The sequence below is a fragment of the Excalfactoria chinensis genome, chromosome 3 (genome assembly GCF_039878825.1).
Source record: "Excalfactoria chinensis isolate bCotChi1 chromosome 3, bCotChi1.hap2, whole genome shotgun sequence".
In the NCBI taxonomy this organism is placed as follows: domain Eukaryota; kingdom Metazoa; phylum Chordata; class Aves; order Galliformes; family Phasianidae; genus Excalfactoria; species Excalfactoria chinensis.
In genome coordinates this window covers 41156485-41171014 of record NC_092827.1, presented here as the reverse complement: position 1 = coordinate 41171014, position 14530 = coordinate 41156485, and the positions used below count along the sequence as shown (strand labels likewise).

At 43.6% G+C, this 14530-nt stretch overlaps 1 protein-coding gene across 1 annotated transcript; it reads left to right on the top strand.

Moving 5' to 3' along the window:
• The first annotated feature begins 1459 nt into the window (after window positions 1-1459).
• Window positions 1460-13465, top strand: OSTM1 (osteoclastogenesis associated transmembrane protein 1). Its single transcript, XM_072333592.1, has 6 exons — window positions 1460-1809; window positions 4823-4937; window positions 6363-6460; window positions 9295-9459; window positions 10213-10378; window positions 10684-13465. The coding sequence occupies exons 1-6, from the start codon at window positions 1489-1491 to the stop codon at window positions 10737-10739; spliced, it is 921 nt and encodes a 306-aa protein (XP_072189693.1). The 5' UTR covers window positions 1460-1488; the 3' UTR covers window positions 10740-13465.
• The last annotated feature ends 1065 nt before the right edge of the window (window positions 13466-14530 follow it).

Genomic DNA, 14530 nt, shown 5'->3' with positions numbered 1-14530 from the left:
GATTCTTCTGCATCCACGCAAAGGGGGAAAGCACATCCTTGTAACCCGTGGAAATGAAGCTGCTGCTTGCCACAGCATAGCAGGACCTTCCTGGTGACGGTGTGTGTCAGCAGGAGGGAGAGCCCGGGTGATGAAGTCTTCTTTGGGGATGTGGGAGGCATGTATGTCTGCTGATCCCGTGAATACAGACGCAGGAAACGCAGGGTTTGGGGCAAAGCGAGAGTGCGACGCTCCCGATTGCTGCTGCCCTCTCCCGGGTAGATGTGGCCAGACAAGACATACCGGGACGAGGAGCCCAGGGTACACCTTTGTCGTGCTCGGTTTGAGCGAGAGCAAGGCAAGCACCCACCCAGTAAGGTGATTCCAACCCCGGAATAAAGCAGTCCCTATACAGGTGCTTGGCTGGGGGATGCTGCAGGACACCCAGAGCCAAGGGGTCCTGCACTGCTCAGGCTTTGCCAGCCGTGCTGCGCTCACCAAACATACCCCATGGACAATGTTTCTCAGCATTCAGCCTACATCTTATGGTCTAGTTGATACTAAACTAAACAACAGCAGGGCAATGCCCTGGCTCTGAGGCTGCCTCACTATGTCCATCCTAACAAGCATTCCTAGTTTTCCAGAGGTGTTGCTCCCATTCATGCTATCTGCCAGGCATGGTGCCAGGCTTGGGCTAAGCCCCAAAATACCAAATGTTGCGCAGGACAATATTACTTGATACAAATTACATCTGTATCACTGCGGTATCTGACAGGAGAAACCTAGATCCTGGGCAGAGCCCATTGAAGTCCCTGGGAATAATGGTAGTGACATGGAACGGGCATGGGTCAGGATCCCAGTGGGCACAGGAGCAAGCAGAAAGCAGGGCACTGCAGCCCTCCTGCTGTGGAAATGGTCTCCTCTCAATAAGCACGCTTTTATTGGAAACCATGAGGGAAATCTGGTGACCAGGTGTGAACAGAGGGGACCCGCCTTGGGACATTGCACAGGAGGTGCTCTAACCGGACAAAGTGTGGTGTATTCCTCCCTCATTGATTCCTTTTTCCAATGTTACACATCCTTTTTCTAATTACTGCTGTTTGTTTGTTCGTTTGTTGTTTTTCTTGCACATTTCAAAGCGCCCTCCCGTACAACAGGTACTTTTAAGTACTACTTTGGGATGAAAACAGCATTACCTAGTTGGAATATGTTACAGAAACTGCACCCGCAAGTCATGAACATTTAAGAGAACAAGTCTCTTAGATGTACTCAGATCCAGGGACGTCGTAGTGCCATACAGGGCACACTACATCAAGGTAGAGGTACAAACCACCACACACCCCTGCACGCCGCCATTACTCGGCTCCATCCCCGCCTCCCACCCGCCTACGAGGCCGCCCTACCTTCGGCCCCGCCCCTTTCTCCGTCTCCACCAATGAGCGGCCGTTTCCCAGGGTGGAGGCGGGTCGTTGGCCGGCGCGGCGCTTCCGGTTCCTTGGCGCGGCCGCCATGGCGCCGCTGTGCAGTCAGCTGTTGCTGCTGTTCGCTTTAGCTCTCGCCGTCGGCCCCGCCGCCGGGCTGGAGGCGCCGGGCGAGGCTGAGGAGCTGGCGGCGGGGATGGTGGCCGAGCTGCTAGCCGCGGGGTTACCCGGAGACCTGCCCGAGCTGGAGCCCGAGTGCCGTCGCCTCCTCGCCGCCTTCGCGGAGGGCAGCGCGACGCTGTCGGGGTGCTTGGCCCGCCGCGCCCGCCCGGTGCGGCTCTGCCAGGCCTGCGGCGGCCTCTACCGGAGCCTCCTGACGCTGTACGGGGACATCGCCCGCGCCGTCGGGGTGCGTCCGGTGGGGCTGGGGGGGGGGGCGGGTGTCCCGGCGCTCCGAGTGCCTTTTATGGCCTCGTGAAAGGGGAAGTGGTGTTTTGGTGCCGGGTCTCGGCCTGGGAAGGTCTGTACCAGCTCCTGGGGTGCACGGAGGAAAGGGAGCTTTCCTTCTCTGGACGGTGGGAAAGCCAGGGTTGTTTGGAAGTTGCACTCGGGTTTGCAGGTGGTTTCTGAAGGCTTCGTGATGGCCTACAGCTCCTCACTAGAGGAGTGGAGGGGCAGCACTGATCTCTGCCGTCTGGTGCTAGCGACAGGACCTGAGGGTATGGCATGGAGCTGCCTGGAGGGTCACGTTGGGCATTGGGAAAGGGTTTCTCACCAGATGGTGGAGGGTATGGCCCCAGGCTGCTGGTCTGGATCGTGTCCTCAGGCATAAGATTTGAACTTTGAGTGGTCCTGTGTGAAGCCAGGGGTTGCATTCAGTGATCTCTGTGTGTCCTTCCAATTTGGAATATTCAGTGATTCTATGTCATCAACGAGTAACGCTGCCTTTATGGGGAACCAGATCCCAAAGTGTATGGCTCCAAGGCTGGTAGGAGCATGTGGCAGCAGCGTGGTATCTCTGGACTGATGCCTCTGAGCCTCTGCAGTAAGAAACCCTGACTGCCGATAGGTCTCCTGCTGCCATCTTCCTGCATCTTCATCCCTTTATTTCTCCCTACTGGATGTGGTTGATGACTAATGCTATGTATTTATATCTGTTCTTTAACTCATCCAACTTGTCTGTTTCTAGAAGTTAGTCCATAACATGGTGTGAGGATGACAGTGGTGGAGGGCTTTGTCCATTCTCTGATGGTGGCTGAAAGTGGTTGTCCTCATAAAGAGTACAGTGAGAGAGCAAGTTTGTAGCAGTCTGTCATCGAGACTTCCAGTTTAGAGATTACTTAATCTGTATTTGGAATCACTACTGATAGGCAAAGCCTGTGTAGACTTCTGGTACTACAGCGTCCTGCTGCAAATGATTTCACATTCATTTAGCTGTCATGTTAAGAAGTGTCGCTTCTTGCCTACTTTTGATTTGTTGTCTGCCTGTCCCCCCTCACCTTTGTTATGGTAGTGGAAAAACAAATGGACATTCATTTGGTATTTGCCCTTGCAAGGACAAGTAACTAGCCAGTAGTCTGCTGTTTGAATGTAGACATGTGTATTGTTTCTTTCTTGACTGGAAACTGTTCTTTGCCACCTCATATTAGGCCATGTGAAGGGGAGAGAGTGAACCTACGATCTTACTTTTGCATGACATCTTAAAGATAGGTACAGAACTCCGCTGAAATGCCTTGCACTTGTGGGTGCAGGTCACCTCTGGGATACTTCTGAGTAGGAGTAGGTTGCCAAACAAACCCCAATGCTTGCAATGTGTAAGAACTCATTATGGCTGTTGTTCTGGAGTGCTGGTTCAGCATTTCATCTGGAATTTGTATTGAAGAGCATTTGACTTTCCTTCTGTACATGGATGACATAACCAAATAAATACAGAGGGTGAGCTCCTTTGACCTGAGTCCACGATCATGATTGATCAGGTGTTTGATGTTTCCAGTCATTCCCATCCTGCAGTAGTTACACTGCATTAGGAAAGAAACAGACGATTTTGGACATCCCTGGAAAGTAAAATCCTTCTCACTGGGCTTATTAAGTAAGTTAGGAAAGCATCTTCAAGGAGTGCTATAGTTTGACCATACCCAGTATGGGATGTAAAATGCTTTTTCCCCACTCATGCATTTCTGGTGAGGAAGTTTCAGTTTTAACTGCACCTTGTGAAGCAACTGGGGAGTTTCCTGCATGTGCAACTTGATTGCATGTCTGTATGCTACTTAGTAAAAGTGGAACTGTGGGAGTTACCAGAAGTGGCAATATTAGACTTATGCAGTTCAGTCTCAAAGGGAAACTTTCTTATTAAAAAATAAATAAATATATACACATATACATATTTTAAGGGTGAAAAATGGATGTCTTGTGAAGCTGTATAAGCAATATGTTTCTTGTTGAAGAGATTCTTTTTCATGCACGTCCCATGCTGCTTATCAAAGAGGCATTTGGCAGCTGTGGCAGTTTGGAGAAGTGCTTAAGGCAATTTAGCAGCTAGAAACCAGGAGCTAGAGCGCAGGAGTCAGCTGACTGCAGATCATGGTTTCTCTTGGGGATTTGAGGGGGAAAATAAAGCTCTGGAGGAGAAAAACACTCTAAATTCTGATAGGGATATTTCATTTCCTGTTTATTCTCTAGCTGCTTTTATAGTCATTCTTTTTTTTTTTTTTATTAATTTCATCCAGAGAACAGGTTGTTCCAAGTGTTCTCCTGATGTGTCCCCTTTGAGGATTGGGTATGTTGGATGGCTCTCTCAGATGAGATCAGCTTGGTACCCACATCCAGTGAAGAAGAGAACCTGGTTTAATAGTAGGCTTGTGGGCATTACTGCTGCATTGCTTTGTGGAGGACTTTGTTCTTGTGTAGCTGTATGTGGAAGCAGCTTTGTGCTGATACATTTATATTGGTGCAGCATTTCTAGATGTTGTTTTCTGTTGTTTGGGTTTTGTTTGCTTGGAGGCCATTCCACTGATTCAGCTCCTTCAGGTAATTCTGTGATCTCCTGAGAATGACCACATCCCTCTCTCTGGCTGTGTGGGCCTGGAGCTGGCTCTAGGAATAGGAACTGTCTGACAGAGGTCTGTTATAGAATCATGGCATTGTAGAATGGCTTGGGTTGGAAGGGATCTTAAAGATCATCTAGTGCTTCCTTTTTCTTGCGGTCACATACTTTTAACTGATGCGTGTGCAGTCCTAGTAGCTCTTCATAGGCAATGCACAGCAAGCCTTTTTCTTCTTTTGATTCTGCTTTGCTTAGTCTAGAAATGTCAGTGTGATGAGATGCAATGTTTAGCTGTGTTTGCCTAAAATACTTTCCAAAAACTTTGTATTTTTAACATTTGATTGCTCTTTTTTTAATTTTTATTTCATTATTGTTCTAGAATTCCTCGGAGAGCCACAATTGTGCCAAAAGTATCCTGACCTCAGACAGGCTGCAGGTAGTTGTGACCCTTTCAGCGTTCTTTAATGACACCTGGGAAGCAGCCAACTGTGCAAGTGAGTGACTTGTTCTGTAGCTGTCGTGCTACTGTTATGACTTAGCTCAATGCTGCATCTAGAATTTGCACAGATTGGAATCGTCTGTATTTGTTTATGCTGTACACAATATGTATGTAAAGATCCTAAACTAGAATAACTCCAGTGAGGAGTACAGGAATTTTTTATTGGGTGAAGGGTGCTGCCAAAATCTGAGGGTGCCAGTTTATCTAAAAAAAACCCACCAGATATTGTGTATATTTCATTTAGATGATTTGTTCAATCAATAGTTATGTTCGGGTTTTGTTTATGATCTACAAACTCTGATGGAGACTTTCCTTATTTTCAGTGCAGTTTCTTCAGTTTTTCCACCAAAAAAACTATATAAGAAACTTTTGACTTCTTTATAATAAAACATCAATAGCTGGAATGCTTTCAGGTTGAATAGGCCTTCACAGCTGTGCTTTTGAATTCGCTTAATGGGTGGAGAGTATCCAGGTCCACCATTGTGCCTTACTGTTCCTGTGCTGCTGGTGCTGTGCCGTGCTTACAGATAAAGTGTGTCTTTTTTGCTGTTCCCCTGGTGTGAAAACTACGTCCCTAACCGTAAAGGTGCACTAGAAAATGGGGAGTGTCTCTGTGTAGCTCTGTGTTACAGATGAGAGCCTGAAGTGTAAGTTTTCATTTACCTGTGTGGGGTCTGTGAAGGCTGGAAGTGCAATGCAGAAGGAGCAGTGTGGTCTGTGCTGCCTAACAGGTTAGGACTTGTATGCTGCCCTTCTAGTGTCCAGCTGTATGTCTTTTCTCCATACCAGTGTCAGTTCCTTCTCACAGGACAAGTTTCTGGGATGTTGGCTTGCTCTCATAGTACCCTTGCTGAACATTTAAATTCCCAAACCCTGGCATTTCCAAGGGTTAGAGCATCTGAAGTAGGATGGTTGGCTGAAAGTGGTAATGTGTTGGGCTTGAATGGGTGAAATGGTCAGCTCTTGTATTAAACAAAAACTATGCTGTGATTTCTACCACTGTGTTTGTGGTCTGGCCTTTTCTTGGGTGCTGTCCATTTAATCTCCATTTCTGATGCTTGTACTTTCCCATGATAGCTATTACTGTTGCTGGGCAAAGCCAGATTTGCAGGGTAGAAAATAAAAGTAATGCCTTGTTTTATCTTAAAGTCCAGAGATAATTCAGACCCCCTCTTCAGAAAGCTCTTGATGATAGTCTTCATCTTTCACTTAATCAAGGCCAATTAATTCTGAAATATATTCTCGATGAAGAGTTAGGTCAGCAGGTCTGGGACATCAGTGGCAGGCAGATAAGGAAAATGCAGGGCTGACTAGACCCGTCTTCTATAGTCGAGAGCTCTTTTTGCAAGAGTGGAGTGTCTGGGATTCGTCAGCTCTGGAAATGTTAGAGTATCCTCATGTTTTTCTTTCTCTTTGACAGATTGTATAAAGAACAACAGTGAGGGATTATCAAATTCTACTCAAGAATTCATGGATTTATTCAATAAATCTCTGACATGTTTTGAACATAACCTTCAGGTATTTATGCTTTGTATTTAAGAGAAGCGCTAAACTCTCTAATTGCTAGAAAATTTGTAATTAATGCTGAATATAATGTAGATGTGTACCAGGCAAGATTCACAAACTTGCTGGCAGTTCATGCAGATAAAGCCGTGATCTACAGAAATGCCGATGTTTAGAGATGGCGAGACTAAAATGAATTCTAATTGACATTCACCTTGACTTCATTTTCTGTGTAATTGTGATGCTACTTCACATCGCAGTTTCTGAATTCACAACAGTTGATAATTACACAGCAAGTACAATAATTTCTGCATGCTGTGAATTTCCTTCTCTCCCTGTTTGTGGAGTTGTTGTCTTCTGACTGAACAATTCAATCTTTAAATAACCTTTTAATAATATAGACTAGTTCAGAAGGACCAGCTACCTTAAATGATTGTTACAGTTGTTTCAACTTGTAAAATAATTAGCAGTCCTTACTACAAAGGTGATTTAATGCGGTTTGTGAAATAAACACAGTGATTTTCCTCAAAGGAAATGCCCTAAATTACCCAAGAAACAGCTCATGTTCTGTTTCAGTCAGTAACTAGCCACACTCTGTGATCAGTCAGTGATAAAAATGGGAAATAACAAGTATGGTGCAATCACAGAGGAAATTGTTTTTTATTATTAATGATATGTAAAAAGCGAGCTGGGGTAAGCATTGGTTGGGAGCCACACAGTCTGGTCTGTCAGTCAGAAATCTAAGTTAGATCTTAACCTGTGGGAGTCCAACTTGTAGCTTTTCTGGGCTACATTGAGCGAAGAGGAATTGTCTTGGGTTGCACGTCTGTAGGTTGCTCCAAAAGTAATGCTTCCTACTTATTTCCATGGCAACAGGTAAAATGAGCACAGTAGTGCTGTTTGATAGAGCAAATTCTAAGTTACAAAACATCTTTTTAACATGATCACCACTATTAACACGGTATTTTTGTCAGCTATGAACAGGAGTGTACATGTCATGCCTATGAAAGCCTGCACCAGCAGAGCTGTCCCACTGTCACTGTTGCCACATCCAAAATGTACCACCCACCAGCTCACTGTGCTCACATCTCATTTGCTCTCCATAAACATTCAGCAAGTGTTGATGAATGTCAGTGGAAGTCATTTTTTTCCTGCATGGAGGAATTCAGTGATGCACCTTTGCTTCATACACACATCCATGTCAGATGCCATTATGTCAGACTGCCCCTCTGCTGCAATTTGTCAGACAGCAACAAAATGTAATGGGATACTGGTGAGAAGGTTCAATCTCTATTGCTGTACCACCAATATCTGCATCTGATGACATGGACCAACAGGATAAAATAGGAGGCATTACTTTTGAGTTAATGTATATAAGTAATGAAATGTTTTAGTTTTAAAATATTTTTTATTAAAAGATTAAAAAAAAAAAAAAAAGAGAGGGCCACAAAACCGTAATGTGGGATATTTGACCTTGTTTTTGTGAAACTATTGCATCAGTGGCAGTGGCTACAATTCTTTGTGATGTCTCAAGATGTTTGTAAGAGATTTTTAATGAAATTTTCCTGTGCTTCATCCTTGAAAACAGTTGTTCACAAATCTAAGTACTGCCAAACAGTGATGACGTGAACAAGACACGATGGTGAAGAGAGAGATATTTCTCTCTGTAAGTTAGGGCTTATGAAAGGCATTGTAAAGAGACATGATCGGATTTTTGAGCTGAATGTCTAATTGTAACTCTGTGCATTCCATTTGAAAATGTGCAGGTTGTCTATTTGTGCTGACTGAAAATGGAGTCACAAATATACTGAAAAGTTGATATTTTTTTTGCAGTCTTGAGGCTTGTTTTCAGATTCCTTTATCACAATGGAAAGCACAGCTGCATGTTTTTTGCTGTTTATTGGGCCGTGTTTAGCCGATATATCAAAATATAAAAAATTATTTACCATAACTTGAGTTAGTGCTGCACTGTGCCCTCTGCTTGTCCTGGTTTCAGCCCAGATGGGTTAATAGCGCACTGATGTTTGGTTGTTGCTGAGCAATGGGTGCAGACTGGCTGTCTCCATGATGCTGCGGGGCGGGGGGCAGCCATGTTCCAAGCCATGCTGAGTTGCAGGTTAGACATGCCTGTCTTTACCTCATGGTTGGCTGTAAGCTGTTTTCAAGTGAGTTGTTTTACATTCAGCGATGGTGAAGACCATGAATGAAATCACAGAATCATAGGGGTTGGAAGGGACCTCCAGAGATCATCGAGTCCAACCCCCATAAAAGGTGTTCATTATGGCAAGGTCTGTAATGATTGTGGTTGCTCAGCAGTAGCAACAGCTTCTTGTCAATGGCCAGGTGATTAACATGCATTCAAGGCCAGGCTGGATGGGATTTTGAGCAGCCTGGTCTAGAGGGAGGTTTACCTATAGCAGGAGGTTGGAACTACATGATATTAAAGATCCCTTCCAACTCAAACCATATTGTGATTCTGTGATCAAATGAAAGCCAAGAATACTGTTGTTGAGGATCCTAATCTGTGGTTCTGGAGTAAGAGTTACTAGCAATTCTTTTCCCTCCCTTCTCTCTTATTTGGAGCTGGCACTTTTGAAATAAGCTTTACAAAATACTGCTAGTCCAAGGGACAGTTTGAGGGGCATAATCTACAGAAATAGATTTTGTTACTAGAACAGCCTAATGAATTAAAGTTGGTCCTTTTCCTTCCTGTGTACTCATGTTTGTCTGGGCCCTTTTGAACTGTGGTTTGTTGCAAGTCTGGATTTTGGTTGAAGCCTGACTCTGTATTTTAAGATTTTTATAATGCCTTAAATCTCTTTATGAGTGTTGCTGTTTTATAACCTTAGGGACAAGCCATGGATCTATCACCAAATAACTACACTGAAGTGTGTAGGAACTGCAATGGAACCTACAAAAATTTGAATGACCTCTATAACAAGTTGCAAAGGCTGAACAGACATGGTGATGAGTCTGGGCACTCTGCACACTTGTGTATCGATGTGGAAGATGCAGTAAGTATTTGCGAATATTCAGCATGGAGATCTTATAAGAGTCCTAGTTAATCTGAGCCATTTGTGCTTGCTTTGCTAGGGATTGCCTTTTCCCTTTTAATTAGGGACTGGCAGTAGTGTGGATATCCTGCAGGAGGGAGCATGTCTTGTCTTGTTAGCTCCCGTCCAAAGTTGGTGCAGTGAGGGCATGACTGAAAGCTCCTGATTGCCTGGGCACATTCATGTTGGAGTAGCTGCACTTTGATTTCTTGTTACTGTGAAAGGGGGACAGATTTAAAGAAAAAAGCCCCCAAACCAACCTCTTAATCTTCTGGTTTTTAATGCAGAGCTGTGCTGCTGTTTTTCTAGACAGTGTAATATTGATTCCTTATTATGGCAACTGTGTCTAGGGGTCTACAGGATTTGCAGCATATGTTTGGGAAAAACTTTGTTGTATTGTGGGGTTTCAAGTGATTGGACAAAAGGAGTGTTGTTGAAAGTGTGAGATTAGCCCTATCCCCACAGGCTGTCAGTGAGTTCTGTGGGACAAGCATGTGGCAATGTATGCAGTATATGTGCATACGGTCTTATTAGCAACTTGGCTCTCTGTAAATGGTCTGACACTTCCAGGAATTTGCTTGTTTTTAATGGGAGATCTGTGAAAAGTTGTTTCCTCGGGTCATGTATGAACACTTGAATATCTAGAGACCTGAGCATCTGCACAGCAAGAACATGTGCACTCTCTTTCACTGCTTCCTTATGTCTTTCTTTTAGATGAACATCACTCGGAAGCTTTGGAGCAGGACTTTCAACTGCTCTGTTCCCTGCAGTGATACAGTCCCAGTGATTGCTGTTTCGTCCTTTATCCTCTTCCTACCTATTGTTTTTTATCTTAGTAGCTTCCTTCACTCAAAGCAGAAGAAGCGGATACTCATTTTGCGTAAGTGATGTTGCTCATTTTGCTATTAGAGCTGGGTGTTGCCAGGGACTCTCTTGGCTCTGGTGGGAGCGGGGGCCCAGCCGGCTCTGCCTGCAGCTGTGCTGACGGCGCTAATAGCCACTATTAGTCTGCTGCTGTCCCCTGAAGAAGGGTAGTAAAGAGCTTCAGCCATATCTTTTCATTAAAGTTTTTGGACGTGAGCAGAAAGCTGTTTGCGAGTCTGTGCTGAATAAATAGAGGGAGTGGAGAGACTAGTTTTGTGGAATTCTTTGTGTTTAATTTTCATATAATTTTTCCCTTTCTAGCCAAACGTATCCAGTCAAATGCCAGTCTTGTGAACATCCAAGAAAAATACAGCTGAGCTGCAAAACAAAACCTGAGAACTGCTGCTGGTATACAGTGGGTACAATTGTGTTGGAATGAGGCCGGCACAAAAGAGGAGTTAATTATGGTTTAGTGTAATGATACAGAGCAACACAAGTTAAACAAAATGCTGTCTGACTTCTAAGCGAGGATATTAACAAACATGACAAGGCAGGGCTGTGTGACACTGTATGGACTCCAGCTTTGAAAAATCTGTGTATTTTCCAGCCTCAGGCTGAAGCTGGTGTTTTTCTGTCTCTAAGCCTTTCTATTTCTCACCACTAGAATACTTTCTTGGCACATTTTTTTTTTTCCTCTTTAATTTATTGTATTAGCATCACAGAAACCTGTCTGAGATTCTGAATCTTTTTAAGATGATTTTCATAGACAGGAAAGACTTGAATTAGTATTTGATATTCCTGTTTGAAACGTTATTTCCACACAATAGATGGCCTTGGGATTGACAGAAAACTTTGGAAAAATAAGAACTCCCTTCTGATACCTTTTCCTTGAAGTCATACTGCTGCTGAGCGGGTTGTAATGATCTCTGTGGAAAAAACATGAGATCTGCAGTGGAAGTGGTAATATATAATGTCCAAAGCCAGCAACAAAAGCAACAGAACTGCCAACGCTGGACGTGAGTAGCAATCATTAATGACTACAGTATTGAGCTATTTCTGAAACAGGCAGCGTATCTACTCATTTGCACACTTAACCACTAAGTAAAATAATTGCTCTTTAGATGCTATATTTTCAGGGGGTTATTCTAGGTGTGTGCCTGGATAATTGAGCACATCACTTTTTTTTTTTTTTCTATTTATTGTGTAGTTTCCTTTTTTCCTTTTAATTAAAAGGGTTGTTTTGTGTATTTTTTTTTTGTGGGGTTGTATTTTTTTGGGGTGGAGAAGTGAGGTTGAGTCAAGTCACTGGAGGAATTTCCTAGCCTAGAGCTTGCTGTGGCTTAATACAGAGGTGTTTACAGGAATGTGGTGGGGTAAAACACAGTCCTATTACACAACGTGTATTGTATCGGTACATGAGCCAGGGGATTCTCAAGTCTTGCAGGACAGTAAAGGTAATGTGTTGGGAATTGATGATTTTCAATAAATAGTTTTAAAAAATAGCCGTGTGGTATAAATGAATAATTAATATAAGGCTGCAGGATTCCAAAGCAGGTTAAAAAGCCAAAAAGTGGTATAATAACTTCAGGGATAGACAGTGCTGCTGATAGGCAGTAGGTATGGATCTACAGGTAGCAGCTGCAGCAATACCAGAGGTTCAGTTTGGCTGATGGTAGTGCTAACTTAGGAGAGCAGCGGGGTTAAAGTGGTTTATAGCTATGCCTGAGATTAGTGAATGTCTTTGCTCCCCTTTAGAAATGTGTTTTTATAACCATGAACGGCCGTCTTGGCAAAAAAAAAGATCTTGAAACCCATGTGTCTGACTTCTGTCAAAACTCCTATGAAGTCTTATGTACTTGTCTTGCTTTAGAGCCTGACATGTTTCATTTTTCCTTTGCACAAAGGCTCAAATAAATATGTAGCAATTTAACGAAGCAGTCCTAAAGCGTTTTGAGTTGTTGTGGCTCGTTGGTTTTGGTCGGTTTCTTTTTGCTATTTTTTATTGAGTCAGGACATGCTGTCCGTTTTAAAGTCAAGTTGACAGCGTGTGTTTAACATGAAGTAAAATGCCACGTTACTGACTGGTTATGTCCACATGATTGGATGGGGTGTTTTTGGTATTTTATAATGAAATAATAGTATTTGTACTCATCTGCCTTTGTTATGTGTGAATTTCTAGGTCGACAGTCAGTTTGCTCTAGGTAGTGTATAGCAGTAATAGAAAACTGTTATTACTTCTGCTTATTACTTGGTTATTCTGCAACTGGGAAAGGCACGCTGCCTTCCAAGAGCAAAAAAAGATGAATATGTTTTTGTATCTTGATCTTTTTTGTATCTCTTGTTCTCAAACTTGCACTTTCTGGGACTTACTCAGCTGCCTGTTCTAATAGCATTACTTCGATTTGGGACATCATATGATTGAGAGCTGCTGAAAACAATCTTTCATTCACGCAGATAAAGCCAGTTTGTATGTGCAGCATTTCAGAATGACAGCTTTTATACTGTAAGCAGTGGCTTTTTGAGCACATTCGTGTTAAGTAGGTCTCAAAGTCATTACTTTGGATGTGGTGATTAAGCACTTAAAAAAAAAACCAACCACCAAAAAACCCAGCTTTTCTTGTTTTCATGGCTGCTAAGCCAAATGGGAACGCTCATGTGACTTTTGTTGGTTGTTGTTTTAAGGCAGCGGTGATGTTTACACTTGAGATTTTTCATCTTCTATCTATTGTTTCTCCTTTTCCCCCAAACTTTGCCCTACTGCCTTGCTTTACAGTGTTATATTTTTGGTAGGATGTTGCTTATAAGAAGGAATTGACTGAATTCTCTTCGTACTCTTTCTTAGAGAAATGCGGAAGCACGCAGTTTGTGTGTTTGAAGGAGGCCTAGAATTCTTTTTGCTGCTAATCTTTCTCTTCCGTTCATTTTTTTTTTTTTCTCTTTGGTGTTATATGTACAAAATGGCAAACTTTGGCGATCCTGGTTGTTTGTATCTTTTTGTGCAAATAAAGATTTCTAACAGTGGGGCAGCACTTTGGTTTGTATTTATACCTATTAGGAAACTTCTTAACGCTGAAAGTCGGCCTTAATAAAGATTGTCAATAAACAGTGAGCAGTGTGGTTACTTAATTGCTCCATTTGCAGCAGTCTTATACTCCCGCTGTTCTGCGTTTGTGTTTAGAGGCACCTGCTTATTATTCCTCATTATGCCATTTGCAGGAAAACAGGATCAGAAAGACACTTTCAAAGCAGCGCTGCGCTGAATTACTGAACAAATGAACTGCAACTGCTGAGAAAGGGTGGAGTTTGAGCTCAGTTCAAACCTGCTGAAGCATATGGAAAGACTGCTGTTAGTAGCAGTGGAGTTTCTTGCATGGGCATACAGGCGGTGAGGATAACTTGGTGTCTTTGTGGGAGGCTTTCTCTTGCTGCAATGGCTGCTTTTTCGGCTCCAATAGTTCCAGCTCTGTATTTCTGTTGAAACTGATTTTTCTTTAAAATGACAATGCGGTGAATCACGGTGGAGAGACTTGGGCATCTCAGCTGATGGGAGTGCTGAGGTAAATATAATCGCAGTGGGTTGCATGTTAAGGGACTTCCAGAAAGGCTGGGGTATTCATGCCAGCATGTAAGGGGCAGCTTCAGCTGGAAAACTCGGTACTGTTCTGCTTGCATGTGTTCTTGGGAGAGGGTGTCAAGAGGGTGTAAATATAAGAAACAGATAAGCAGGAAGGGTGGAGAATGAACACAGGGAGTAAAAAGTAGGAATTGAGGGTGGAAATGTGTGCCTGGAATCACTCGAAAAGCAAAGCATTTGGGGAGGAGAAGCTGCTGAAAATTCACAGGTGGCTGAGGCAGCCTGAGAAAGGAGGGTACCGGAGGGGCTTGGCTGTAGCTGAGCTGGAAAGAAGAGGCTCAGGCTCCTGGGTAGGAGTGAGGTGGTGGACTGGCAACAAGGGAGATGGAGGAGCTCAGCCTGTTTCCCCACTTGTCTATGATGGCGCATGTAGGCCAGGAACAGGAAGGAATGAGCAGTAGGATGACAGCAGGGACTTGTGAGTTACATCAAAGCAACTGCATTCTCCTGGGATGGTACTTTGTGCGATGCTGCAGGTAGTGTTGAAGAATCTTCATTTGAAGGTTTACAACAGAGCTCCTGTTTTATTTCAGA